This window comes from Prionailurus viverrinus, unplaced genomic scaffold, assembly GCF_022837055.1.
Source record: "Prionailurus viverrinus isolate Anna unplaced genomic scaffold, UM_Priviv_1.0 scaffold_39, whole genome shotgun sequence".
NCBI classification, from domain to species: domain Eukaryota; kingdom Metazoa; phylum Chordata; class Mammalia; order Carnivora; family Felidae; genus Prionailurus; species Prionailurus viverrinus.
Genome location: NW_025927607.1, coordinates 2,366,484 through 2,391,849, shown reverse-complemented (window position 1 = coordinate 2,391,849; position 25,366 = coordinate 2,366,484). Strand labels below are relative to the sequence as shown.

The 25,366-nt window shown below is 57.8% G+C and overlaps 1 protein-coding gene across 7 annotated transcripts in view; it reads left to right on the top strand.

Annotated features, from left to right (window-relative positions):
• Positions 1-3,425: 3,425 nt before the first annotated feature.
• PER2 (period circadian regulator 2) overlaps positions 3,426-25,366 on the top strand; it is a 40,454-nt gene continuing 18,513 nt past the window's right edge. Inside the window, exons 1-10 of one of the 7 annotated variants that reach the window (XM_047846469.1) lie at positions 3,431-3,560; positions 10,531-10,679; positions 12,603-12,829; positions 13,317-13,379; positions 14,459-14,613; positions 17,429-17,550; positions 18,368-18,569; positions 20,492-20,543; positions 21,679-21,821; positions 23,439-23,517. In XM_047846469.1, the coding sequence (XP_047702425.1) occupies positions 12,621-12,829; positions 13,317-13,379; positions 14,459-14,613; positions 17,429-17,550; positions 18,368-18,569; positions 20,492-20,543; positions 21,679-21,821; positions 23,439-23,517 (1,025 nt within the window). In that variant the 5' untranslated portion in view covers positions 3,431-3,560; positions 10,531-10,679; positions 12,603-12,620. Of the gene's footprint in view, positions 3,561-3,611; positions 3,812-7,142; positions 7,619-10,530; positions 10,680-12,602; positions 12,830-13,316; positions 13,380-14,458; positions 14,614-17,428; positions 17,551-18,367; positions 18,570-20,491; positions 20,544-21,678; positions 21,822-23,438; positions 23,518-25,366 lie in introns of those variants that run through there. The other 6 variants (XM_047846474.1, XM_047846468.1, XM_047846470.1 and 3 more) reach the window with 6 other exon arrangements.

Here is a 25,366-nt window from a genome sequence, read left to right as displayed (position 1 = left end):
ACAAGGGACGTCGTTGCAGGGAGCTGCACTGTCCAGCCGAGTGGCATGCCAGCCGATGAGAGACTTCCGCCCTCTGAAGAAAGAGGCACCTCGGACGTGGGGGTCGCCTCAGACATCGGGCATCACCTTGTACACAGATCAGCTTGTTGGCCTGCTGTCTTTCCAGGAGACCGAGGGATACTGGTGGCCCAGGACCTTGGGGGGTAGGAGGCAGGGAGTTGAGCTGCCAGAGACCAACTGGCCCAGAAGTCAGCCCTCAAGGTCTAGGCAAAGGTCTGGCCAGCAACTCCACCTGCCCCCTTCCTCCCCAACCCTCCTCACCAGAGGGGACAGTTTTCTCCTCACTTTGTCCTTGGGCTTTAACGCCCTCATGGCCAGGACATTCGAAGTTTTAGTCCTTTCTCAAGTGACATGCTAGCAAACAGGTTTTGGGCTTCCGTTAAAACCACGTCTTTTATTTAGAAAGCAGATAATAATAACATAAGGAAAGCAGAATCTTGGGCACGAACATTTTCATTCACTTACATTTTTGGTTGTAAATTACAATAAGGAAGAAAGCAAGTGTATACAGATTGTTGTAGAGTGGAGACAAAGCTGTGGTGATTTAAATTATCTGCAGATCTGCAAAAATAGACTGATTGGGAGGGGGTATTGGAAAATAACAATACTGCCATGGATGAAAGGCCCCCTACACCTAGGTACGATTTTAAAAAACAACCAACCTCTCAGCAAACTGTAAGAGAAGGGAACTTCTCAACCTGATAAGGAACATCTACAAAAAACTAAACACCTGGGGCTAACATCACGCTTCAGGGTGAAACATTGAGCATTTTCTCCCTCAGACGGGGAACGGGGTGGGAATGTCCACTCTAACCAAGGCAGGTAAGTCTGGCCAACACGGTGCGTGTCACAGAGTAGTTGCCCAGGAAACGCTGGCTAACTGAGCACCCCAATGAACGTGAACGAGACTCTGCAAGGGCCAGGAAGGCCAGGTGCAGACCTCCAGACAGGGCGCGGGCATGGGTGGGCGGGGCTGACTTGAGCCACGCCCACCGGAGGAACCGTTGGTAGAAATGGACTGGGGGCTGGAGCAGAGCCGCCTTTGGCTGGGAGGCAGAGTGAAGGCTGACACCAGAGGCCAGCTCCTTCCACCGACAGCATTCCCCAGGTCTCACCATCCCCTTCCCCCGACTTCCTTCTTGCCAGCCTGCTTCCCCTAGTGCTAACAGCAATATGCTTGGCCAAGAGTTCTGTGCTAGAGGTGACAGCAACCCCAACACGTTTCTAGGTCAAGAAAGGATTCTTTCCACCCTCCCACCTAATGCCGCAACACACACACACACACACACACACACACACACACACACACTCACTCATGATTCTTGGTCCAGTGAGAATGGCATCCACGGACTAAGCCAGGTCCTGGGGGCGTCACCTCTTCTATGTTGCAAACAAAAGATCCAGTGAGATACATTTTTGCATAACCCCCAACACCTAGGTCTCAACAGTATTTGTGGAGCGAATGGAAGTTTCCAACAAGAAAAAAACAACCTTGCAGGAAGACACTGAAAATAGATTAGGTTCTGAAGGGTTCTAAGGGTCCGCGATGTTTGATAATTTTTTAAATAATGGACTCCAACATCCTTCTACCAGATTGACAGTAGAAATAGAAAGAGCTAAATTTAGGGAGGAAATGTGACATTAGGCTACAGGCTGAATATGGAGCGAGACCAAGGAGAAGCTGAGCAGAAGGAGCTCTGTGATGTGGATGAGCTGTTTATTCTTGTTTCCAGAACAATGGAGCTCTCCGTTGACGTCAATGTACATGAAGAAACAAAAGGCCTTTGGGTGTGTGCAGGGTGCAGCTGGGCCTGGATTTACTTGGGGTGTGTGTGTGTGTGTGTGTGTGTGTGTGTGTGTGTTAGGCAGGGAGGCACGGAGGGTTTCTAGGTGTCAGTGTTAGAGAAACAGGAGGAGGGGCCGCTCTCACCTTGGAGTGTGAGCCACAGAGCAGGCATCCCAGGGCTGATGTGGGAAGAGCTGTGCTGATGAACTTGGTGATTGCCCAGTTTACATCTGTGTCTCACAAAGTTGTATACACACCTTGTCAAGGGGAGGGGAAGAAGTGGCTCCAACACAGGAATTCCTGGATGCGGGTTCGGCTTTGGGAACTAGCAGCTCAGTTTGCCTGCAGGCTATTGAGCAGGAAGAACGGGACCAGTGGAGGGAGATGCTAGGGCCCCCTCAGCCCTTCAGAGCCCAGCCAGCCTCCCCTGCCTGCTGAGACCCTGTAGTTACAGAGCCTGCTGCAGCTGAACTGCCTGGGAGCCTGCATGCGCTTCCATGTCCTTCAAGCAAGCCTCAGCCCTCCAGCTGGTCTGAGAGTAAGCTCCACTCTCTCCTGGCACTTTAAACAGAAACTCCGGCTTAACGTGCCCCCAGAAAACGCTTACTGAAAGAAAAAGTGGCAGCCAGGATGCTCCAGACCTACTCGCTCCCAGAACCCTGTACCTCTGGCCCACGTGTCTCTGTGGCTTGCGCCTTCTGAAAACCTCCCTTTTCCATGCTTTTCCTTTCCCCTCTTCAAGTGCTGCTTCCTCCACGGACCCTCTGCGGATAACTCTGGCCTTGGTGAATTTATCACCCACACCGCCCCGTTTAGTATTTAAGTTCCCTTTTTATGAATGAGATGGTCTTTTTCCCCTAATGACGTGGTTGGGAGCAGGGACATCATTTATTTGGTACCCCCTCCTAGTAACAATGTCCCTATTTGCTGAACCAAAATTTGCAACACATGATCTCAAAAATAAGAAGCTGACCGTCCTGGCAGGTGTGGACCTCGGCTGCCGGGGTGGGCGTGCACCCGGCGCTCCTGCTGGGCAGCCCTGGCTCGGTCCCCCACGCAGTTTCAGCGCCTAGGGAAGGATGAATGGGAGTGAGTAAATGAATGAATGGGAATGAAAGATGTCCGCAGGGAGTTTCTCGCGGGGGCGCGCCTCTGGCCCGTAGCCGCAGGTGGCAGCCTTCCAGGGCCCGGGCTTCAGCGGCAATTCGGCCGCCCCGCCGGCCGGTCCCAGGTGCACTGGGCCAGGTCCCGTCCGGTACCCAGCTCCCCCCGGCCCGCGGTGGTACGCGCCACTCCGGGCTCCCCTAGCCAGACGACGCCAGCTGTCTTGAATGGAAGACTCCGAGGCCGGAAGTGGGAGGGATCACTCGGGAGGACGAGGAGGGGGAGACGAGCGCGCCGCGTCTTCATTGAGGAACCGACGCGGTGAACATGGAGTTCCATGTGCGTCTTATGTAAAGAGAGCGACGGGCGCTGTAGCCAATGGACACGCGGCGCTCGCAGGCCCGGCCCCTTCGGTATGCAGATGAGGCTGAGCTTCGGCCAATAGCGGGAGGCGGGGGCGGGCGCGGCGCGCGCAGTCACGTTTTCCACTATGTGACAGCGGCGGCGGAGCTGCGGGCTACGCGCTGCTCTAGGCGGCGGCGGCGGGAGCCGGGTCGGCGGACCGGACCGACGCGCGGACGGACGCGCGGACCAGCGGGGACGCGGCTCGGTGAGGGCGCGGCGTGACACGGCGGGCGGGGCGAGCGGATAGGCCGGTGGGTGCCAGGCTGGGGCGCCGACCGCGGTCCGGCAGCCCGGCTGGCTGGTTACGTAACCGCCGGGCTGGGCCTCGGGCAAGCGGTCTGGGGTCTGGTGGACGAGCTCCGGGCGGGCGGCGGCGGCTCCTGCAGCCCACGGAGGCGTGATCCGAGAGTTTTCCGGTCCATTTGACCCCTTCTCGTCTCAAAGGGGTGGGTTGGGGTGAGTACTGTTACCCCATTTTGCAGATGGAGAGACTGAGGTCCAGAGAGCTTAGGCAACTTGTCCAAGGTCCTGGAGCTACCGAGTGACTACCACACGGGACTGCTCTTCTCTAGATGATCTTCTTTAATGAGCCCTGCCTTGCCTCCCTGTGCCCCATGGGGAGAGGATCCTGGGAAGGCTAAGGCCACAGGTTCAGTGCCACGGTTCCGGGAACGTGCAGAGCCCCTTAGGGGGCTAATTTCCTGCTCTGAGGCCAAAGAGCCAAGTCTCGGGCTGGGGAAGGGCCACTGATGGACGCTGGTCTAGGAGCTTTACCTGGACAGCCCACGGGTCCCCTGGGCTGGTTAAGCAGAAAGAGAAGAGAGCTCCTGTGCCAGGCCAGACCTAGAGCCCTGTGGGCAGGGAGGCGGCCCCACCCCTTTGCCTCCCCTGGACCTCCTTGTATTTACTCCCTCTCCCCAGATTGAGTAGAAGGGGGTCCCACTTTGTGATGCCGCACTCACACCATCTTTTTGGGGTGTACCTTGGCTGCCAAGGCCCGGACATGGACCGGGGGCAGGTACTGGCCTGCTTAAGCGCTCCAGAAGGGCCAGGTAAGGGATGAGAATTGGGTTGCCAGGGTTTCTGTAATGTACACAGAAGAGAGCAGTTTGGAAAGCTGATTCATACAACAGAGACAGAAGGTACCCTGGAAATCATCCAGGGTAACACCTTGGCTTCACAGATCAGGAAACTGAGGCCCTCATCCCTGCTGGGCACACACCAAGGAAGATCTCCAAGGTCTTCCCGTCATCCCGAGGGTCTTGATCTGGGGCGGGATGAGCTTCACACATTCTACAAAGGCCTGAAATTGGGTACTGAATGCTGAGTGGGCCAGAATCTGGGGAGAGGAGTCCCGGGTCCCCCAAATGTTAAGCGCAGAACCATGGCAGAAATTCCTCCATGAATACTTCTTACCTCCCCTGTCTGATGCCGGGGGGGGGGGGGCAACTGTCTTCTCCCTGGCTGCAGAGGGGCGATGCCCTGCCCCCAGCCCCACTGGGGGTTTCTTGTCCCAGGCTGGGTTTGGCGGAGAAGAAACTGGGCTCTGTCTGAAGGCTCTAGCTGGAAATTGAGTTTTTACATACAAAGTTCATCACTTTTTTTTTTTTCAACGTTTATTTATTTTTGGGACAGAGAGAAACAGAGCATGAACGGGGGAGGGGCAGAGAGAGAGGGAGACACAGAATCGGACACAGGCTCCAGGCTCTGAGCCATCAGCCCAGAGCCCGACGCGGGGCTCGAACTCCCGGGCCGCGAGATCGTGACCTGGCTGAAGTCGGACGCTCGACCGACTGCGCCACCCAGGCGCCCCATATAAGGTGTATGAGTAAAGAGAGAAAAGGGACTCCTCTTTTTCTCCGTGGGAGCTACGTGATGTGCCAATGCAGGGCTGGCGCTGTGGGTGTTCACAGTTATCTGTCACTGTCATCTTGGTGTGACTCACTAGGACAGAACTAATGCAGCCCAGCTTTCTGTGGGGGCTGAGGTGCTGGGCAGAGAGGGGGTGACTCAGCCACCCCTCTGGGCCTCAGTGTCCTCGTCTGCACGGAGGGGCTCAGATGAGCCAGCCTGCCAGGTCTGTCTCCACTCCTAGGCTTTTGGATTCTGGTTCCTCTACGGCTGATTTCTCCAGGCGCTTGGGCAGGAGACAGGTGTCTGATGCGCTCTCTCCTTCCTTCCGGTCACATAACGTTCCCCGGTGAGGTATGTGCGCCATGCTTCGAAGAAAGTAGGAAAGGTTCCCTCTTTTGTGTTTCTCACGCACACGCTGGACTTTCAGAGAAATCCCGGTGGACACGCCTCTGTTTTTAGACGGTGATGTAACTTCACGGGGCCTCAGCAAACCACAGGCTCCGTCAGGTCACCGAGTGGCTGGCAGGACCTCTCGGCATTTAGTCCAAAGAGCAAGTGACCCTCAAAACGACCTTATTGGGCAAAGCTCAGGAGAAACACACAACCCCTCCGCTGCGCATCCGCTCTGGGCGCCGGCCCCCATGGGAAGCTGGCCCACCTGCTGACCCAGCAGAGAGCCGAGGGGCTTGACCGGCCTCGGATGGGCCCTGCCCCTGAGCTGTCGTTAGGCCTGGCTTCAGCTCTGTAAGCCCGCGGTGTGCAGGTCTGCAACAGGCGTGTTACTGTCTTTGCTCGTCTAGGGCAAATCCCAAGCAGGTGGCGGGAGGCCCTGCGGGCTCCGGGTGCTCCCGCAGGGTCACAGACACCCAGGGTAGCCCCCTCCCTGCACGCTGGAGCCAGGAAGCTGAAGTTGCCGCATTCTCGGTTTTAAGTCTCACGCCTATCCACGTTTGAGGCTTTGGAAGGCAGAGCCGAGAGAGAATCAAAAGGAGTCTCGGTGAGGCCAAGAGGCGCCTCTCTCCTGCCTTCTTCCTGCCATATTTGGTCGGCGTTTTCCCCAGTCACCCGGCCGTCGCCATGGAGAGCGCGGGTGTTTATCTAGCAGGACAAACATTTTCTCTGGATTACGGCAGGCTGGCCCTAGGGGAATCGGCTCCTATCAGGAAGTAGCAAACGTGTTATAATATTCAGGGTTGTAAAATACCGCAGGCTTTCAGACAGAGTCCAGAGTGTGAGATCCCCGTCGTATAAAGTGTGAAAAGCGGCAGAAGTAACCCGGCCGGGAGAAGTTGGGCTGGCGATGACCCTGGGGGTGGGTGATGGTGGGGGGGGGGGGGGTGGGAGGGGGAGCCCAGGGGCCTTCTGGGGGGGCTGGCAGTGTTCCACCTCCAGAGCTGGGCGCGAGGTATGCGGGTGAACTCAGTTCGTGGACGTACATCAAAACCTTACAATTTAGGACTTTTCTGGATGTATCTTAAACGTCTGTTTCAAAAAACGCGAGCACCTGAAGCGATGGAACCACATATTCGCTGACTTCTGATTTCCACCAAGAGATGTCATTGGTCAAGGGTACTGAGTCTTGAGAAGCCGCCACCGTCCCCGAGGCCTGCCACTAGCCGTGGTGGGTAGACCGAGGACCAGGCTGTGCATTCGTTCCCGGGGGTTTTTTTTTTTTTTTTTTTTTTTTTTTTTTTGCTATTTATCATGGAAACTCTGAATGCCTGTAAAATAGGATGGTGTAATGAACCCTCATGAACTCATCAGCCGGCTCGGACGGGCTGGCTCCCGGCCCCTCTCCTTCCACGCCCCACCCCCCTCCTGCCCCCCCACCCCACCCTGTGGTATTGTGAGGCCCGTCCAGACTGTGATCTCACTGTGGACTGTGCTTTCTAAATGTTCCCCTGTCCAGTCAAGACAACCCTCGCTAGTCAAGTGTGGTCACGTGACCAGGGTCCTTCCCTTGGGTCTGCCCATTCTCAGGGGCAGAGCCAGGGGATGGATGTCTGCGAAGGGGGCAGCAAGGGGGCCTCTAGGGACAGGAGCACCCCAGCTTCCCCAGCAGTCCCCTTTTTGGCCTGGGTGTCTTTGCCTTTCTGGGGCCCCTGGCGCCCCGAGCTCTGAGCACCTGTCCCCGGGGGTGGAAACAGGTGTGCCCGGGGCTCCCCAGGTGCTCCGGGAACATTTGTGGAAGGCAGGAGGCAAAGTCCGCCCCGATGAGCATGTTGGTTTTGCCAAGTTGGCAAAATGAGGTCGGACCGTCAGAGCCCTTGGTGCCGAGTGACGCATCTTCCGGAATGATGAAGTTTCGGGTGGTTGGGATGGTGTGTTCCTGCACATTTCTGCCCCCTCGTCAGACCCTCTCAGCGAAGATCTACCCTCCAGCTCAGCTGATCTTGTGGCCCCTGCCCGGTGAATCCTACTCCGCCAGGCCAGGCAGGCTCCCGGGGCCGGCAGGGCCGCGAGGCGGGGAGCTGAGACACCAGCAGAGTGTGCGATGCCTCCGTCCAGGGGTGGGGGGTGGCCGGCTAAGCTCCTTGTCCTTGAAGTACGAGCCAGGGACAGCTCTGGTGGCAGTGAAGAATCTCCTTTAAAGAAACACATTATTTTGTCGCCCCATCTGTTTGCCTGTAGCGATTGGTGGTCCTGATGAAAGCTAGCCTTTGTTGGACACGACCGCGTTCGGTCAGCTGGCACAGGCTGGGTCACTTAACCAACGAGAGGCGGGTGCCGCTGTCACCCCCGTCGGGGGTGAGGAGACGAGGCACGGCAGGCTCAGGAACCGGCCCGAGCTCACACCACAGGCAGGAAGAGGTGGAACCCACCAGAGCCCGTGCCGTGGCGGCTCACTTGACCCCTCAGCCTTGAGCCTCACTCAGCAGGGAGGACGGGCCGCTCGTCTGGGGAGGGCCGTGGGATGAGCTGGGTGACATCCAGAGTGCTGGGGCAGGAGGAGGGCAGCGGGGGGAGAGTGGCCTCAGCGCCCCGGGCAGCCCCTTGGCACGTCTACTGAACGGTGGTAGCAAGGCCCCTTAAAGGTCTCCTTGCTGCCACCTTGCCTTTACCCGTTGCCCTGTCAGAGCGTAAGGCAGATCTTGTCACACAGAACTCCGTTTCCCATCTTACTCGGATAAAGCCAGAGCCCTGTCTGGGCCCCAGCGAGGCGCCCTGTGATCCAGCTCTGACCTTGTATCGCCCTCCTGCCCTCCGCCTCGCCTGCTCTGCTCCAGACTGGTCCATCTTCCTCACGTGCCCCTGCCTCAGGACCTTTGCACTTACTCCCCGACCTGGAATATTCTCCCTCCAGCACCTTCCTGGCCCACTCTCTCACTCTCTTCACTCTTACAAGCAGAGTCCAGGCGGAGACCCAATGGTAGCATGTCACTGGGAGGTGCAGTCCCAGGGCAGCAAGAGTGAGGGGAAAGGGAAGCAGAGAAGGCTCAGATGAGGCCCCGCTGAGAGCACATCCCGCTGAGACGGTGCCCCTCCGAGACGACGCCCTGCGTCACAGATGCCCAGCTCGTCTCTCAGCCCACTAGGGCCTTGTCACAAAGGCCATCCAAAAAAAGGAGGAGAAGGAGAAGAAAGGAAAGCTTGGAACTCCGTCCAAGGGAGGGGTGCAGGGGTGCTTCCCTGCTCACCGGTCCTCTCCCCCATCCTCCGTGGCCAGAGTTCACGTCCCTCAGGCCCGTTTGGTCCACCAGGCCCTCTGGCGGCAGCTGGGGAGGAGCAGCGGCCACAGGCCTGAGGGAGAGTGAGGTCGAGGGGCCGTGAATCGGCACCACCCGGGGTGGCGGGGCTCAAGGACAAGGTCAGACGTTGCTGACTGCTGACGCACAAGCCCTGCCCGGCGGCCCGCCCGGCCTCTCCCACACAGCAGCCCGTAGTCTCCTGCTCTGCCGCTTCTCTGCAGCACTTAGCAGTTCGTCCACTACCTATGCCGTTCCCTTGCTGATGATCTTCTCCCCGTTGGAACGGAAGCTCCACGGGGACGGGAAAGACACCTGTCCCCATCCCTGACCTACTCCAGCCCGAAGCGCCACGTGCCGTAGGAGCGCGTGAATCAACGGAAGGCAGCGCCCAGCCCCGCCTGAGTGCCGTCCGTCGCTTTGTTGTTATTTCTTGTCCTGTGAGGTGTTCCTTTGTGTCTTAGAATCTCCCTACATCAGTGGGTCTTGCCTTCCTCTTTTCAGGAGGTGCACAGTATCCCCTAGCACAGCTGTCCCAGGCCTCATGCCTTTAGTAATTTGTGCAGGGCCCTGGGGTGACAGCAGGGAACGACTCAAAGCCGCAGCACACCAGGGCGGAGGGCAGGGGGAGTCTGGCAGCAGGCAGCGTCAGCACCATGGAGGAGAGGAAGCCAGGCCGGGGATGTGGAACAGGTGGGGAAGTCAGTGCTGTTTGTGCAGGGTGGACAGGCTGTCTGCAGGATGGAGCCTGCGGGCACCAGGGAGCAGCACGTGCAAGGGTCCTGAGGTCGGAGCTCAGTGTCAGGGCTGAGGAGGCAGCCAGGGAGGCGTTGCAAAACTGTGGGCCGTCATGCAGACCGAGGCTGTGCTCTGAGCCGGGGGAGCAGGGAGGTCACTCACTACTGTGTGGACAGGTGAGGCACACGCTCAGATTGAAGTCGAGGCTGGCACTGGCCGGGGTGCTCATGGTGGACCAGGTGCCCGAGATGACCTTTGGTGGTTTGTGCCTCTCCAAACACCACACTCATGGGTCTTTGTGCAGGTGTGTAGACCCTCCCATGGAGCGGAGGGGCTCCTAGCAGTGGGAAGGGGTGCAGATTATAAACGTTGCTGAACATGCCCAGAGTCCCCTCCAGAAAGACTGAGTTAGTGACCACAATGCACAGAAGTCCTCCGCCTTGTGGACACTGGATGTTGTCAGTCCCATTAATTTCTGGTAACCTCATCCTTTGCCTTTTCCTCGTGACCACTGAGGTCGAGCATCTCTCCAGCTTTCTAGATCTTTGGTGTTTCTCTTGGTGGGAATACCTGTTCTTAGTCTCTGGTCTCTCTCTCTCCCAAAGTTAACACCTTTCATTCTGTCACCGGATCAGCCAGAACTTGCCTGAAATGTTAAAAACAAACAAGCGAATCGGCAACACAAAGGCTGAGTGGTAGACTTGTTGTTTTGTTCCTGACTTTGCTCGGGTGTTGTGGGTTCTCTAATCCAGGACCCCGCTGGCCTGCTGCCGAGGCCATAATGAGCAGGTATGCTGGGCGGAGATCTCCTCCCTTTGACCACAGCCGCCTCCTCTCTGAGCTGCATGCGGACTGTGTCTTCCACCCAAGACTCATATGACTTTCCATCCTTTGTAGGTAATCTACTTGTTTCTCCTGTTTGGATGCGGGTAGATTTTTCTCCCCCCCCCCCCCCCACCCCGGAAACATCGTTTGTCATCGGGACATCGCCGGCTCCGACCCGTCTCTAACTTTGCCTGGTCTTCAGGGAGTCCTTCAACCAGCAGGTGGGAATCCGTCTTCACCCAGGTTGGCTTTCTCGGGGTGTATCTTTCGTTTTAACCTCTGTTTTAAGGTGCGGTGTCTCTTTCAGGAAGAGATACTACCACAGGTGAAAACGCGAGGCTCCGATAGCATCGCCCTTTCTCTTGTCGCTTTTCAAAGTTCCTCGCGCTCACCTCCCCATCGCTGAGGCCATCTTGTCCGTTAGGGACTCTGGACTCCGTCTCTCTGGTGTTCTGTTCTAAGGTGGCATTTTCTTCTCATTCTGTGGCTTCGGCTCATCCCTCACTACTTGTTTCCTTGAACCCACCGTTTCTCGATTTTTATTTATGATACGGAGGAGGTGCCGTCCTAACTCTGCTGGTCTCCCCCACGCCATGTGGCTTCTGTTCATCTGGTCTTTGTTGCACATCTTTTTAGAAGCCACACGTTGGCTTTTGCCCATCTGTCGGTTCATGCGCAAGACGAGGTCTAATCACACCTGCTGTTTTCCGGAGAGTAATGTGGTTGGATTCCCCGTGGGTGCCCGTCTTCAGGAGCAGGTGGACACAGGATCCAGCCCTGTCACCTGCCATGCGTGGCCTTGAGTGGGTCACTGGCCTGTTTTCTCATCCGTAGACTGATACCAGGAATGGTTTCCTATGTGGTATCCGATGATGAGTGATCACGAGGGTTACGTGAAACACTGTGTCCATAGCCTCTGCCATCAACCGGGTGTCTGCTCTGTTTCTCTGAGCACACGGAAGCCGTGGGGACCCATTCTGTCCCCAGGGACTCCGCTCAGTCAGGGCACTTCGGCTGGGCCCTCTGGATCTTCCCTCCCCGCTCAGTGCCCAAGGGCTGGCCTTCCAGGCCTGTGCCAGCAGGGTCCCCTCGCTTTCTGGCTCTCTGACCGCTGAGGGCAGGAGGAGAGAGGAGCCAGGGGTCTGTGCCCCCAGCTCTGTTCCCCCAAATTGCAGGTCGTCTCGGTTCTTTGGTTTCATACCCCTCCTTCCTCCTGCCCCTCCGGCCGGGGCTGGGGTCGGGTGGGGGGGCGGGGTGGAATAGCAGCCGCCCCTCCCCCACCTGCCTAGCTTTTCTTTCCCGAGAGACCCTGAGGGAGACACCATCCTGGGTCGTCCTTTCCCAGGGACACCTCTCTGCCCATCCCTAGGCTTCCGGTCAGGCCCCTCCCCCCTTGCATACTCACCGTCAGCTCATTCTCATGGTTGTGTTCCAGGACTGTTGCAGAAACCTTAGGGCTGGCCTGGCTCTAACTTCAGCCCCCTCCACCTTCCCGCCCCTAATGCGCCAAAGTTTCCGCATAGTACGGTGGTGAGGACCTGTCCGAACGCAACAGAGTTCACTCGTTTGCTACGTCTGCTACCTCGAATCCTTCAGTGGCCTCACGCCGGTCCCTCTCCCTCCACATCCCGCGTGCACTCACCCCTGTGCCGCTGTCCGGGCTCCCGCCCACTCTGCCCTCCTCACAGGGCAGCGCCTGCCCCACGGCCTTCTCTCTCCCGGAGGGTCTCCCCCGCCCACAGCCTGGGCTCGGGGTCTCCTGCAGCTTGTGATGCAAAGACTTCTGAGCCCTCCTGCTCTCCCAACGTCACCTGGGGAGACTTGTAAAATGCAGGTTCCTAGGCCCCACCAGCCATCCGGTGGGAATCCGTGTTTTTGCCAAAGCTCCCCACGTGCCGGGCGGCGGTCATTGATGCTCTTGTCGCCTGCTGACCAGGCCGTCGCTGCAGCCACGCGATTCATCCGCTTCCTAATTCAGGGCAGGTAGGAGCTCAGCGAACAAGAACAAAGATTGCCCACGGTTGACTCTGACCGCGCCCGGCTTACTTAGCGGACCGTGGAGACAGATCCCAGTGAGGCGCCCCACGCGGCGGCTGCGGTGACTGAGCTCTTCGAGGCCTGATGACATTTCTCTCTTTTCCCAGCTTCACTGTGGAGCCAACATGAACACATACGCGGAATACCCCCCCAGCCCCCCGGCCCAGGAGCCCGTGGAGCCCCCCCGGCCCCACGAAGCCCCCCTCCAGGAAGACGTCGACATGAGCAGCGGCTCCAGCGGAAATGAAACCAACGAAAACTGCCCCTCGGGGCGGGGCTCGCGGGGCAGCAAGGAGCTGGGGGCGCTGGTCCGGCCGCCTGTCGCCCCCCCGGGGTAGGTGGGACCCTCGGCCCACCGAGGCCGGGCTGGGTGTCGGTTTTCTCTGTATCTCATCCTGTTGGATCGCTTTTGTGATCTTTAAATCACGATGGCCCGGTTTTTCAACATTAAAAAGAGAAATCTCATTAACCCAGAATAACTAAAATGTACTATAGCGATGCGGCTGTTGGTGTCGAGTATCTGGTTGCCAGTAGACAACCGCTAACGAGAGTGGTGAGGTCTTGGGGGCCGAGGACTCGGGAGCCCCGCTAGCAGCTGGGCAGCCTCCAGAAAATGAACTTGCTCCCTCAGTCCTTCTCGGAACACTTAGTTTTCCTGGTATCTGAAGGTTTTATGCTCCCGCTTTCCCTTTCCCTCGTGTTTTTCCTCAGTTGCCTTGCTCTGGTATGATCTGGATCGTTGTCTCTGGCAGGATGGGGGGAGAAGTGGGTGGAGCGTGCAGCCCTCTGAGTCTGGCCTTACCTCTCGCTCGTGCTTACAGTCCAGATGCCTTTGGCCTCCTGATGGCGAAGTCTGAACACAGCACGACGACAAGCGGCTGCAGGTGAGGCCGGTTAGAACCCCCTTGCTTTCGGGTCTTTAGAGACATGGAGACTTGCTACTGGCGGTTACGTCCCCCTGGAACATTCCGCGCCCACGTTAGGTGTTTGTGACACAGGCATCCTTAACTTCGTATCCACAGACATTTTCATATGACCACTGGAGCAGACGCCGGCTCTTAAGCCCGGGTGTGTGGGCACCTGGCCACCTCGCCCTAGAAAGAGACCTGGTTTCTAACCTTCTTTCTGCTCTTACCAGGAGGTGCCCACCTGTTCTGGCTTCCTCCTCTCTCTGTATCCTTAAGTTTAGATGTCCTTCTTAGAACTTTCCTCTCTGAGGACTTCTCGTGTTCCTCATTCACATGCCTGCCCCCCAGGAAACCAGTTTGCTGTGCTCTGTAATGTCCATCACCCAATGCCTTTCTGTCTGACACGGGTCAGGCAGGCAGGGCTCCCGAGGGGTAGCCTGCTCAGCCAGACTGCGGGTCGACCAGCAGGCCATGCTGGGCAAAGCCCGGCTCTAGCCACGGGGGAAGGAAGCCCAGGTGAAGGGGCTCGTGCCGCACTCACTTGGGTCAGAGCAGTGGTCCCCAGCCGGGGCGTCTCGTCCCCCTGCAGGAGATGTCTAGCAGGGTCGGGAGACAGCTCCGGTTGTCACAAGTGGCGAGGCGATTCTGGCGTCTGCTGCTGAGGCCAGGGATACTGCGATGCATCCCACAGTGCGCCACAGAGAACCACGCAGACCGAAGTGTCCTGGGGGCCTGGTGCAGAAATGGGACTAGAGGCACAGGAAGGAGGAGTCAGGAAGCCAACGTGTGATGGCTTTCTTTTTTTTTTTTTAATTTTTTTTTTTCAACGTTTATTTATTTTTGGGACAGAGAGAGACAGAGCATGAACGGGGGAGGGGCAGAGAGAGAGGGAGACACAGAATCGGAAACAGGCTCCAGGCTCTGAGCCATCAGCCCAGAGCCCGACGCGGGGCTCGAACTCAGGGACCGCGAGATCGTGACCTGGCTGAAGTCGGACGCTTAACCGACTGCGCCACCCAGGCGCCCCTGTGTGATGGCTTTCTTTAATGCCACAGCAGCGAGCAGTCTGCCAAAGCAGACACGCACAAGGAGCTGATAAAAACCCTCAAGGAGCTGAGGGTCCACCTCCCTGGAGACAAGAAGGCCAGAGGGAAAGCCAGCACGCTGGCGACCTTGAAGTATGCGCTGAGGAGCGTGAAGCAGGTGAAAGGTAGGCCCGGCCGCGTCTTTGATCCAAACTCGTAGAAATCCGTGGGGTGGTGTCGACTTTCTAAAACCCAGTCCTGAAACTGCAGAAGGAAATTGTGGAAGTCTGGGAAAAGGCAATGATGGGAAACCTTAATTCTCTGGGAGTTTTCTATTGTACTTGGCACTTAGAAAAAAAAGAAAAACAGAAAAGCTGCTGATATAAGACGTGTATTTACAGCGTAACGCTTCTGTGCTCTGGGCTGGGGTCAGGTCGTGCTCAAAAGAGCACAGCTTCCTCCAGGCTGAGGCGGGAGCTGGTGGCCCTACTGTGTGAGCAGCTCGGAGCACGGATGTGAGTTGAACTGAGGGCCGGTGGCTCCTTTGAAAAATAGCAAGAGATGCTCCTCTCCTCAGTCGGTTAAGCGTCCTACGCTTGATTTCAGCTCAGGTCACGAGCTCACAATTCGTGAGATCGAGCCCCATGTCAGGCGCTGTGCTGACAGTGTGGAGCCTGCTTGGGATTTTTCTCTCTCCCTCTCTCTGTCCCTCCCCAGTGCATTCTCTCCCTCTCTCTCTCTCTCTCAAAAATAAATAAACTTAAAAAAGAGAGAGAGAGATACGAGAGAGGCTTTTGCCAGATCTCACCCTCACAGGACAGTATTTTAGGGTCCCTGCTTTAGACCTTCTTGTTTGTGTAAAAATCTCCATGTGAGTCTCCGTGTGGTTGTGTCTTTCACCCGGGAAGCCAAGCAGGGAGCCTCCTTCCATCACAGGCCCCGCCCAGACTCCACTCCCGCTTGGGGGCATGTTTGGATCTGACTCTCAGGTGGCAGATTATGTAAGAGCCCTTAGGGCTGCCCGTGGTCTAGACTAAGGCTTCCGCCTGAGGGTACCTGTGCCCAAGTCCTCATAGATGCTGTGCGGGAATCTGAACAAACACTGCAGTTTCCAAAACCTTTGCATCATCCAGCTCAGACACTTGACGTTTCAATAAACTCCAAGCCCCTTAAGTAACTGCCGACAGAGTGGGGACTTCCTTCGCTCACTGCGGCTGGACTTTGCACTGAGCAGGTACCCCGCCCCCATCTCCTGGGACTCAGGCAACCGCAGGTGCCTCTGTCTCCGGGACGGGTAAGGGGCACACTGCCCTAAGGACACACACACGCGTGCACCAGCTTTTCTAGAGAAGCAGGAACTTGACTGCTGGGTGAGCCCTTCTGCAGACATCCATCCCGAGGAGTTTGGGCTGTGACCCCTCTGTTTGGGTCACCTCGGGATGCTTTAGCTACGGGACAGTCAGAAAGGTTTGTGCAGACCTCGCCTTTTGGTCTGTTGCTGGGAATGGGGATATGAGCTTTGAGAGTTTTTTAAAATTTCCTGCAGTGCTTGAGAGAGAACAGCAGAAAGCTTGGGGGAAGTATCCCTGATCTTCGAGCAGTGAACCCTCAGGCGAACCTTTCCGTTTTGCTGGGAACCCCCCACTCCTGCACTTTGAGGAATCTCTCAGCTGTTTGGGCCCCTTATGAGCAGGAAACAGAGACAGAAGAAAAGCCAGCATCTCGTTAGGGCGGACAAGGGGGTACACGTCCCTCTACCAGGGAGCCCCAGCCCGCTCTACCCCTTGACCTTCGTGTACCCGTCACAGGCACGCGGGGGGCCCAGTGGACCCTGCACAGTGAAAATGTGGGTAAGAAGAGAAAAACCCGGGAGGTTGAGATAAAGACTCAAACAATGGCTTTGTTCTGTTATCATCAGTTACTCCCTCCAGGCAGGGCTTACGCTCACGGCATGTTTGTCACTAACGGTGATGGATACGAAGCCGTATTCCAAATCGTCTTCATATTTCCTGACGTTTGAACAACTCTTGTCAGAAGGGCGCCCTTGCTCGCCCGTGCAGTGTGGCGGAAAGGTCCGGTGCTGGGCATGGGGGGTCTGCAGTGTGCGGTATCCGCTGGCCTCCTGGGTGCCCTCGTCAGCCCCAGATCTCTCTGCAGGCTCCTGTCTAAACCTGTGTCTGTTTTGTGAGGGTTAATAGAGTAGAAACAGAAGCCATGCTCGGCCAGCCCACCTGAGGGTGCTCACAGACTGCAGGGGTAGGGGCTTCTCTGAAGGGCGGGGCTGCCGGCACCCGTCCCTGGGGGCTGCCCCCCCCTCCGGAGGCCGGGGGGTGGGGGCAGCACCATGATAGTTGCCCTTGAAAGCTGTGTGTCCTGAGATGAGTGGATTCTGTCCGGATGGGAGCGCCAGGGCCACAAGGAACCACATACTGGGGCCACGGCCATCCTACAGAGAGACTCCCTTGTTGGGTCACGATTAAAGACCTTGTGGGCAAAGTGAGAGTTAGGGGGGACTCTCCACCCAGGTTACTTAAAATAATGTGCACTTACCATTTGACTTTTATTTTATTTTTTGTTATTTATCTTGTGAGCAACAGAGAGAGTGTAAGCGGGGGGGGGGGGGGGGGAGGGCAGAGAGAGAGAGAGAGGGAGACACAGAATCCGAAGCAGGCTCCGGGCTCCGAGCCGTCAGCACAGAGCCCGATGCGGGGCTCGAACCCGCGAGCCGTGAGACCGTGACCTGAGCCGATGTCGGCCGCTGCACCGACTGAGCCTCCCCGGCGCCCCGTGTACTCACCACGTTAGAAGTTCTGTAATCGCAGGTCTTCGGGGTTTTCAGGACAAATGAAGGATTTCTGTTTGCTTTGCCTTCACATTTCTCTTTCCGTTCTCTCGGCGTCCGAGGAAGCTAGTGTGCGTAGCCCCCCTTTTCCGTGAGAACAGCCGCGTCCGGACGCGCAGAGGCGGGAGCCGTTTTCAGCCCCTTGGTCTCTCCCGCAGCCAGTGAGGAATACTACCAGCTGCTCTTGTCCAGCGAGAGCCAGGCCTGCGGCGCCGGCCTGCCCTGCTACACCGCGGAGGACATCGAGGGCGCCGCTTCCGAGTTCATCGTGAAGAACGCGGTAAGCGCCCCCTCGAGCGGAGTCTCCCCCCCTGCCCCCCGAAAGCCGAGCCCTTGATCCAGGTGAGCCGGTTAAGCCACTGCAGGGTTCCGGGAGGTCAGGAGATAAGTTCGAGCCTTCCACGAAAAACAAGGTCAAGTGAGCGATTCAGAAGCGGGTCGTGTAGCACACTCTTGCGGCTTTCTGTGAGGCTGTCCTTCTCTCACGGCGACTCCGCCCCATGCCTTGTGCGCGTAAGGGTGAGCCCCACCTTGACCGAGCAGTGACCAGGTGATCTTAGGCTCACTTTGGGGCACCTGGGATTTGAACTCAGCTCCCGAGACAACAACGCTCATGCGTTTTTAAGCAGCCTGTTAGGGTGGGGGCATCCTTGGGGGTCTGGGGGAAGGGGAGCGAGTGCTCCCTTCCCTGCACCCCTACTTCTCAGTCAGAGAGCAGGCGTAAGGGCAGGTGGGGACCCAGACATAGTGGAATCGTGGCAGAACTGGCCTGGAGAGTGGGGCTCCCCAGTCCTTCCTGCGTCCTTCCTTCAGTGTCCCCACTGCAGCTGAAACCCCCACCCCCCCCCCCAGAGCTCCCCGGGCCAGGGCTCAGGCTAGCCGGCGGGGAGGGAGCCCAGGGCAGGAGCCTCTGGGGCTCCCTGGGAGAGAGATGGGCTGGCAGGGGAGAGGGAGAGGGGTAGAGGCGAGGAGAGTTCTGGCCAGGGCTGAGGAGGGGGACCAGACGCCTCCCCTGAGCCCCCAGTCTGTGGCCCCGGGGAGGGGCGGCCCGTCCGGACCCCATCTGCTGTCCCCACTGAGCCCCTTCTTCCTTCCAGGGTATGTTTGCTGCAGCGGTGTCCCTGGTCACCGGGAAAATCCTGTACGTCTCCGACCAAGTTGCCTCCATCTTTCACTGTAAAAGGGACGTCTTCCCCGGCGCCAGGTTCGTGGAGTTCCTGGCGCCCCACGACGTCAGCGTGTTCCACGCGTCCACCACGCCTTACAAGCTCCCGCTCTGGGGCGTCTGCAGCGGAGCAGGTGAGGGCCCGGGCGGTGGCTGAGCGGTGGCCACCTGGCCTTGTGTGCCAGCGGCACGGGGGTCGTGGGGCTCTGGGGCACGTGCCACATCTCACCTCTGCCAGAAACCGGCAGCGCGCCCCTGCCCGACAGCTGTCGAGGCCAAAGACGGAAAGCTGCTTGCTCATGAATTTCAGAGAGGGAAAGCTATTTGAGTGAGAAGACTCTAAGAAACATTAGGCATTTTAGAAACGAAGTCGTTCCGAGAAGCTGGGGTCTTGGCGTGAACCCGCAGAGTGCAGAGACCGGGCCCTGCGTCCTGCGGGCGCCATGGCGGTCAGCCGCAGTGATGTCGCAGTGACGGGCGGGCGCTCCTCCCCTCTGCCAGGGGCGGCTTCGTGCTGGCGGCCTGCGACGTCCTCCTGGGCTCAAGCCACGAGCTCTCCAGGCTGGTCGGGCTCCAGTCTTCACAGTGGCCAGACGAGTCTCAGCAGAGACGTGGCACGGGGTCCTGGCAGAAAGTGCCAGACAGGGGAGGGGCCCAGCCAGCTCAGGGCTTCCCTGGAGGCCAGCGGAAGCCCCCCTTTTGCCGTGTAAGTCCTCCACCATCTGTCTACCTGTCCCCTGTGGGGCTCTGGTCTCTCGGAGCAGAAGTTGAACCGAAGGGCAGAAACACTAAGGAACCGGGAGGGACGGGACACGGTGGGACTCAGTGTGACTGTGGGGGTCATCCCAGATAAGCGTGACCTCAGTCGTGATCTTGGCTGGAGCCTGCCCCGGGGCCGCATCGCCCAGAACCGGCTCCCGTTTCGCCCTTGGCCCGGGGGTCAGCATCTGTGCTCATATCACGTGCTCCTCAGCCCCACTGACACCGTCTCCTGCATCGCAGGCCCCTGTCCCCACCTGCTCCCTCCTCCTCCTGCTTCCAGTCTGCCGGCCGGGCCACCACCCCACCCACCACAGCTGCGCGGCGGAACCTTCCCTACAGCAGACAAGCCAAGCCGGGAGTTGGCCGTAGGGTTGACTCGTGAATGGAGACACTCACTTTTGGTTTCAGATATAGAGCCGCCTGCCTTCTCCCGGAAATCCCACCGAGGACTGTGCAGTCAGGTCACTAAAGCTTGCAGGGCGTGTCATGAGGACCCGTAGGTCACTGCGTGGAAGGGACATCGCTGCGCACGCGGTTTACGGCGTGAACAGGCGGGCACCGTCTCCCTAGGATGGTTGCCCCTGAATTTTTGTCTGTATAAAAAAGAAGGACCAGGTGACTTCTCCGAGGCCTTTCCAGGCCGTAACTCTATGCTGTTTTCCCTCATTAGGGATTTCCTACTTTTCCTCTTTCTTTCGAGTAGACGAAACTTGACGTGAAAGATCAGCGTCTGAGATTTCTTCTTAAAAAATTCCTTTATCGTGGCAACGCCATTCCCTCATCTCTGATGACGGCGCCTGAATGACCTCGTGTTGCTCAGCGTTTCAGATTTTGAAGAAGGTTAACATTTTAGCAGAAGGACTGATGTAAGCTTGGGTAGGGCCTTCTGTTAGAACCGAATATCCCCCCAAACATGTAGGCGGAGGTATCAGACCCTTACGCACACACGTTCGGCCCACCAGTCAGTCGGTTTCCCCGAGTTAAATGGCTTATTGGTTGGCGTGTTTGTGTCAGCTTCGGAACCGTTTCAAAAATGGTAAACTTCTGACGGCAGACTTTTAGCCCCTCCTGATCCGGTACGTGCGACACTCACGAAGCACGTTTCAGTCGGAAGTGTGATCAATGGCCTCTGAGGGCTCCGCTTTGTGCCTGTGTAAACGTGCATTCGCGCCTGACGATTCTCCCGCCTCTGTGTGGCTTGGGAGAAGCCAAGAGTGCCAGCCCGTGTGTCCTGTCGTGCGATGGGATGAGATCGGATGGGATTGGATGTGTGACTCGGGGCTCTTTCTTTCAGATGCGTTTACTCAAGACTGCATGGAGGAGAAGTCTTTCTTCTGCCGAGTCAGGTAAGCCCGTGCCTGGGTGTCCCAAGCTGGGCACGGTGCCAACACTTCCCCCCGAGCCCCGCTTGGGAGGCTGAGGAGGTGCGGGAGGGGCCCCCACCGGCTCCCGCTGTGCCGTGACCCCACCCCGCGCCCCTCGCCCCTCGGCACCTCTTCAGGGTAGAGGCTTATGCGGGCACCCTGCCATGCAGTGCACATATTCCTGAAAAGTCTGTGTGAAAACTGCATTTCACATGTGCACAGGGAGGGGGCGCCTGGGGGGCTCAGTCGGTTGAGCGTCTGACTTCGGCTCAGGTCAAGATCTCGTGGTTCGTGGTTCGAGCCCCGTGTCGGGCTCCGTGCTGACAGCTCGGAGCCTGGAGCCTGCTTCAGAGTCTGTGTCTCCCTCTCTCTCTGCCCCTCCCCTGCTTGCACTGTGTCTCTCTCTGTCGATAATAATATTAAAACAATTTTTAAAATAAAAACAATGTGCATGGGGAGTTAAGGCAGCATGGTCAGCAGTGGGGTGATTGGATCCTTCCTCATGGAGAACATCAGCCCGAGGAGCCTGGACTTGGTGTCCGTCACCTGGGAAAGCGGCCCAGGGCCCTTAACAGGAAGGCACGTACCCCAGGGCCCAAGAGGACCCCGAAAGCACATGCAGCCTGTACCTCAAGTGTGTGTTTTTTCCAGAAAGAGCCCCCAGAGCTTCCCCAACAGGCTTTTGGCCCCAAACAAGGTGACTGGTTGAGCGTCCAGCCGCAGTGTCAGGAGCGACCCCCTGGCCGGGTTCTGGTACCCTGGGCAGTTGGGGCTGGGGCCTCAGTGGTGAAGCACCGTCTTCTCCCCCGGTGAAAATGTGACCCCCTGTAGAGAACGGCTCCTGGAGGAGCTCCCACCGCCCAGGGCTGTTCACTCCTTGCCGTGCCCTTTAATGTCGTTGACACCCGAGGGAGCGGGGCAGAGGCCCAGACCCAGACCCCGGGCGGCACCTCCGGCTCGGCCCGGGTCCCCAAGAGGGGAGCCTGCCTCCGCCGCCCGGGCTTCGGGACAGCCGACGCAGGGGTGCTCTCGGAGCAGCCGCTGCGGGGAGGGCTGGCTGGCAGTAAGCAGGACGGGATCCCTTCTGTCTTCGTGCTGACCCTGCCGTCCTCCACAGCGTCGGGAAGAGCCACGAGAACGAGACCCGTTACCACCCGTTTCGCATGACGCCTTACCTGGTCAAGGTGCGGGACCCGCAGGGCGCCGAGGGCCAGCTGTGCTGCGTGCTGCTGGCGGAGAGAGTGCACTCGGGCTACGAAGGTAAGAGCCCGGCCCAGGCGGGGGCACAGGCTCCGTGTGGTGCCTCAGCTAGTCCCGTGGCTCACCCCTAACGTCAGGAAGGCCGGCCGCCAGCCCTGGCCTCTCCCCCCCACCCGGCACAGTGTCCGTCTCCCTCTGGTTGCACGCCCACCCTTGTCCCCTGGGCCCCCCGGTGGCCCCTGCCATACCGCCTCCCCGTGTCCATCAGAGGGTCTGGGTGCCGGCATCTCGCACCCGTGACCAGGCTGTTGCCGTGTCCGGAGCGCCCTGCCCCTTCCCCAGCCACTGCCTTCCATCCATAAGGTGAGGATGGCCCTGCCGGGTCCCCGGGTCCCTCCCATCCTCGTGCACCTCCCACCTCGGAAGCACAGGGACAGCACTGCCTTCTCAGGACCCCACACCATCCGCCCACTCGAGAAATAAGGCTGTGGCTCGTCCTGCCTTCTACTGCCTTCCCTGCCTTCCCGACGTGCAGCCTGGCGGCCTGGCTCCCACTGTTCACTCTGGTTCTTTCCTCCCTCCCTCTGCCTGTAGAAAAGCCGAGTATAGCAGGCTTATACCAGGTGCCCGTTCCTGGTCCTGCTGGCTTCTCAGACCACCTTCTCCCCCAAAAGCCCCAAATCTGGGTTTTCCCTTGAAGCCCAAAGGCCCCCAGGCACTTGGCCACCCCGATTCTGTCCTCCTGGTGACTCCACCTCCTGAACTGTGGTATGACACGGTCCTCGTGTGACCGGCTGCAGGACCGGGCCGGGAGCCCAAGGTCCTTGCCCCAGCAGCTCCGCAAGCCACGTGACCAGAATTCCCAGAAAGCGGGTGCCGTGTGCAACTCCTGAACCACAAGGATCCAGTTCGGTCCACGTTCCATTGTGTTTATAATCTTGTCTCAGTGGTTAATGATGCCAGTTTTTAAAAAGGCATTTATTTCTTAAAACCGATAGAGATGTTTTAGGTATGTGGCCCTTTCTCAGATGTTTGAGGGGCTCCTCCATATGGAATATTCTCTTCCAAATATTCGAGAAAGACTGAGAGGGGTTCCCTGGGTTTCACCGAGTTGTTCATCCCAACAGGATTCTGCTTCACGAATGGAAAGCTTTGGAGTTTTGAATGTTTTGTCCACGAATTTGGTAGCTGAGGGAGATTCTGGATATGCGATTTCCTTTGTGCAAGTTACTCTATCTTCTTTGCCCGCCCTAGAAACTGTAAAGTCCCCGTTACAGTGACATTTGCTGAGCATGTTGAATCTAAGCACTTACATCATTTATTTTTTTAAACAATTTGTTGAGCTCACCCTCGTTGGATCTGAAAGATCACGGATATGGCCTTCCGGCACGATTTTGTCGAGAGAAGCCTACGCGACAGCACGTGCTTCTGTTAGTGTGGCGGTCCTTGGCCTTCTAGACTGAACCTGCCCACAGAGGAGTTGAGGCTGGCTGGCGGTCATCTAGCATAGGGTCCGCTCTGCTCCCTATGTGACAGGCTGTGGTTCAGAGTCCCCTTCTTAATTCCTTCCTCCGCCACACATCCTGTGAATCTACATGGCGTTTTCCGGTAGTTATAATATAACTGCACTAAGTGTGTATTAGAATCAGAAACTTGTGTAAAATTCTCTTCTTTCAGCCCCTCGAATTCCTCCTGAAAAGAGAATTTTTACGACCACGCATACACCAAATTGCTTGTTCCAGGATGTGGACGAAAGGTAAGCAGCCTGGCGCTGTGCCCTTTGCGTGTCTTGGGAGCACTATCGCGCCCTTCGTGGCGGCAGACTCGATCACGTGATGTTTAGCATTTCGTCATTATCTTGGTGGTTACTTAATAGCAGCTCAACACAGCCCAGTCAATTTTTATGTTTTTGGTATGAACGCTATGCAGCTAAAGTTAAGACTGCATGTTGGTTTGAGAAGGTAATCCGCAAAGATGTTGAACTGCAGGCAATGAAACGATTGTGGAATTGCACTAACAGCCTCCCGAGATAGGAACGTTGTGTAAATGGAGCATCTTGGGGAGCTGATCATCGTTGTAATGGAGTCTATCTTTATTATCCTATTTAAACTCATTTCAAAATCGCACACGACTAAAGCACGGCATGGCCAGGGACGGCGTGCTCGGGTTAGGATTGGAGACGCCATTGGCAGGATCCCAGCAGAAATGTGTCCACCAGCGTGTGTGTCACAGCCTGCTCCCCGCTGCGGGGGGGGGGGTCACCTCTGTTCCTGCCCGGAGCTTCACTCCGTGTCCCACTCAAGGTGCTGTGGCCGGAACAAATGGTGCTTGTGGGAGTCGGGAGCCCTGCCCTTCTCAGAGGGTTCTGGGTTGGCTGACTTGGGGCCGAAGCCCGTGGAGCGCCTCCCCCCGGCCCCTCCTGCACAAAGACAGAAGATCCTGGTGGCTGCTGGCAGTGATGGGGAAGAGCCCCCCTCGGAAGACTCACAGGAAGTGGACCTAGAAGCACTCCGGGCTTTCTCAGTCGGCCCAGGCGACCTCCACAGATGCTGTCGAGGATCAAGCCCACCCCGCTGCCTGCGCCTGACCTGGAGACACCAGGTACCCGCCCTGGACGCAGAGCCTCCTGGGAAAGAGTTGCTCTATGGGCAGCCAGGTGAACCGTCAGCCTTCAGCTCTGGGCAGCTCAGGGCTGATCTGCTCGCCCCCTGTGGCAGAATCACCAGAGACACGAGGTTTCAAGGCGCAGGTTCCTGGGCCCCACCCAGCCCCATCCAACAGGGTCTCGGCATGGGGGCCGTGGGAGCTGCGTTCACAAAGCAGCCCCAGGATAATTTTTTTTTTAATTTTTTTAATTTATTTATTTTTGAGACAGAGAGAGACAGAGCATGAACAGGGGAGGGGCAGAGAGAGAGGGAGACACAGAATCGGGAGCAGGCTCTAGGCTCTGAGCCATTAGCCCAGAGCCCGACGCGGGGCTCGAACTCAAGGACCGCGAGATCGTGACCTGGCTGAAGTCGGACGCTTAACCGACTGCGCCACCCAGGCGCCCCAGCCCCAGGATAATTTTAATTCTTCCAGGAGCCTGAGAACACCTGCCTGCAAACCAGCACAGGTGTCACTCGTGTGCAGGTGTTGTGAGCAGGTGCACAGGGCCTTCCTCAGCAGAGCCCTGCGGGCGGCCCAGCCCACAGAGCACAGGACACCTGGGCAGTGGCCCGGGCTCCTCCCCACCCTCTCCCTCCTTCCTCCCCCTTCTCCTCCTCCCCTTCTTTCTTCTCCCTCTCTCCCTCTTCTTCCTCCTCCTCTTCCCCTTCCTCCTCCTCCTCCTCCTCTCCCCTGGCCAAACCTTGACCTGGAAGGGCACCAGGAACATTCTGTACATCCTATCAAATGAAAACACGAATCCTGGAGAGTGTGTGTCAGACCAGGAGGAGAGGATTGAATCCTAATGCAGGGCCCACGAGAAAGCTCCATTCGAGGGGAATAGGCAGGCGTGGCTCTAACGGCTTGGAGAAGGCCCTTCCACGTGAGGGCATCTGCTCGGAAGAGGTTGGGGAAACATCAGTTCGGATGCGAGAAGGCTGGTCTCCAGGGTGGGGAGG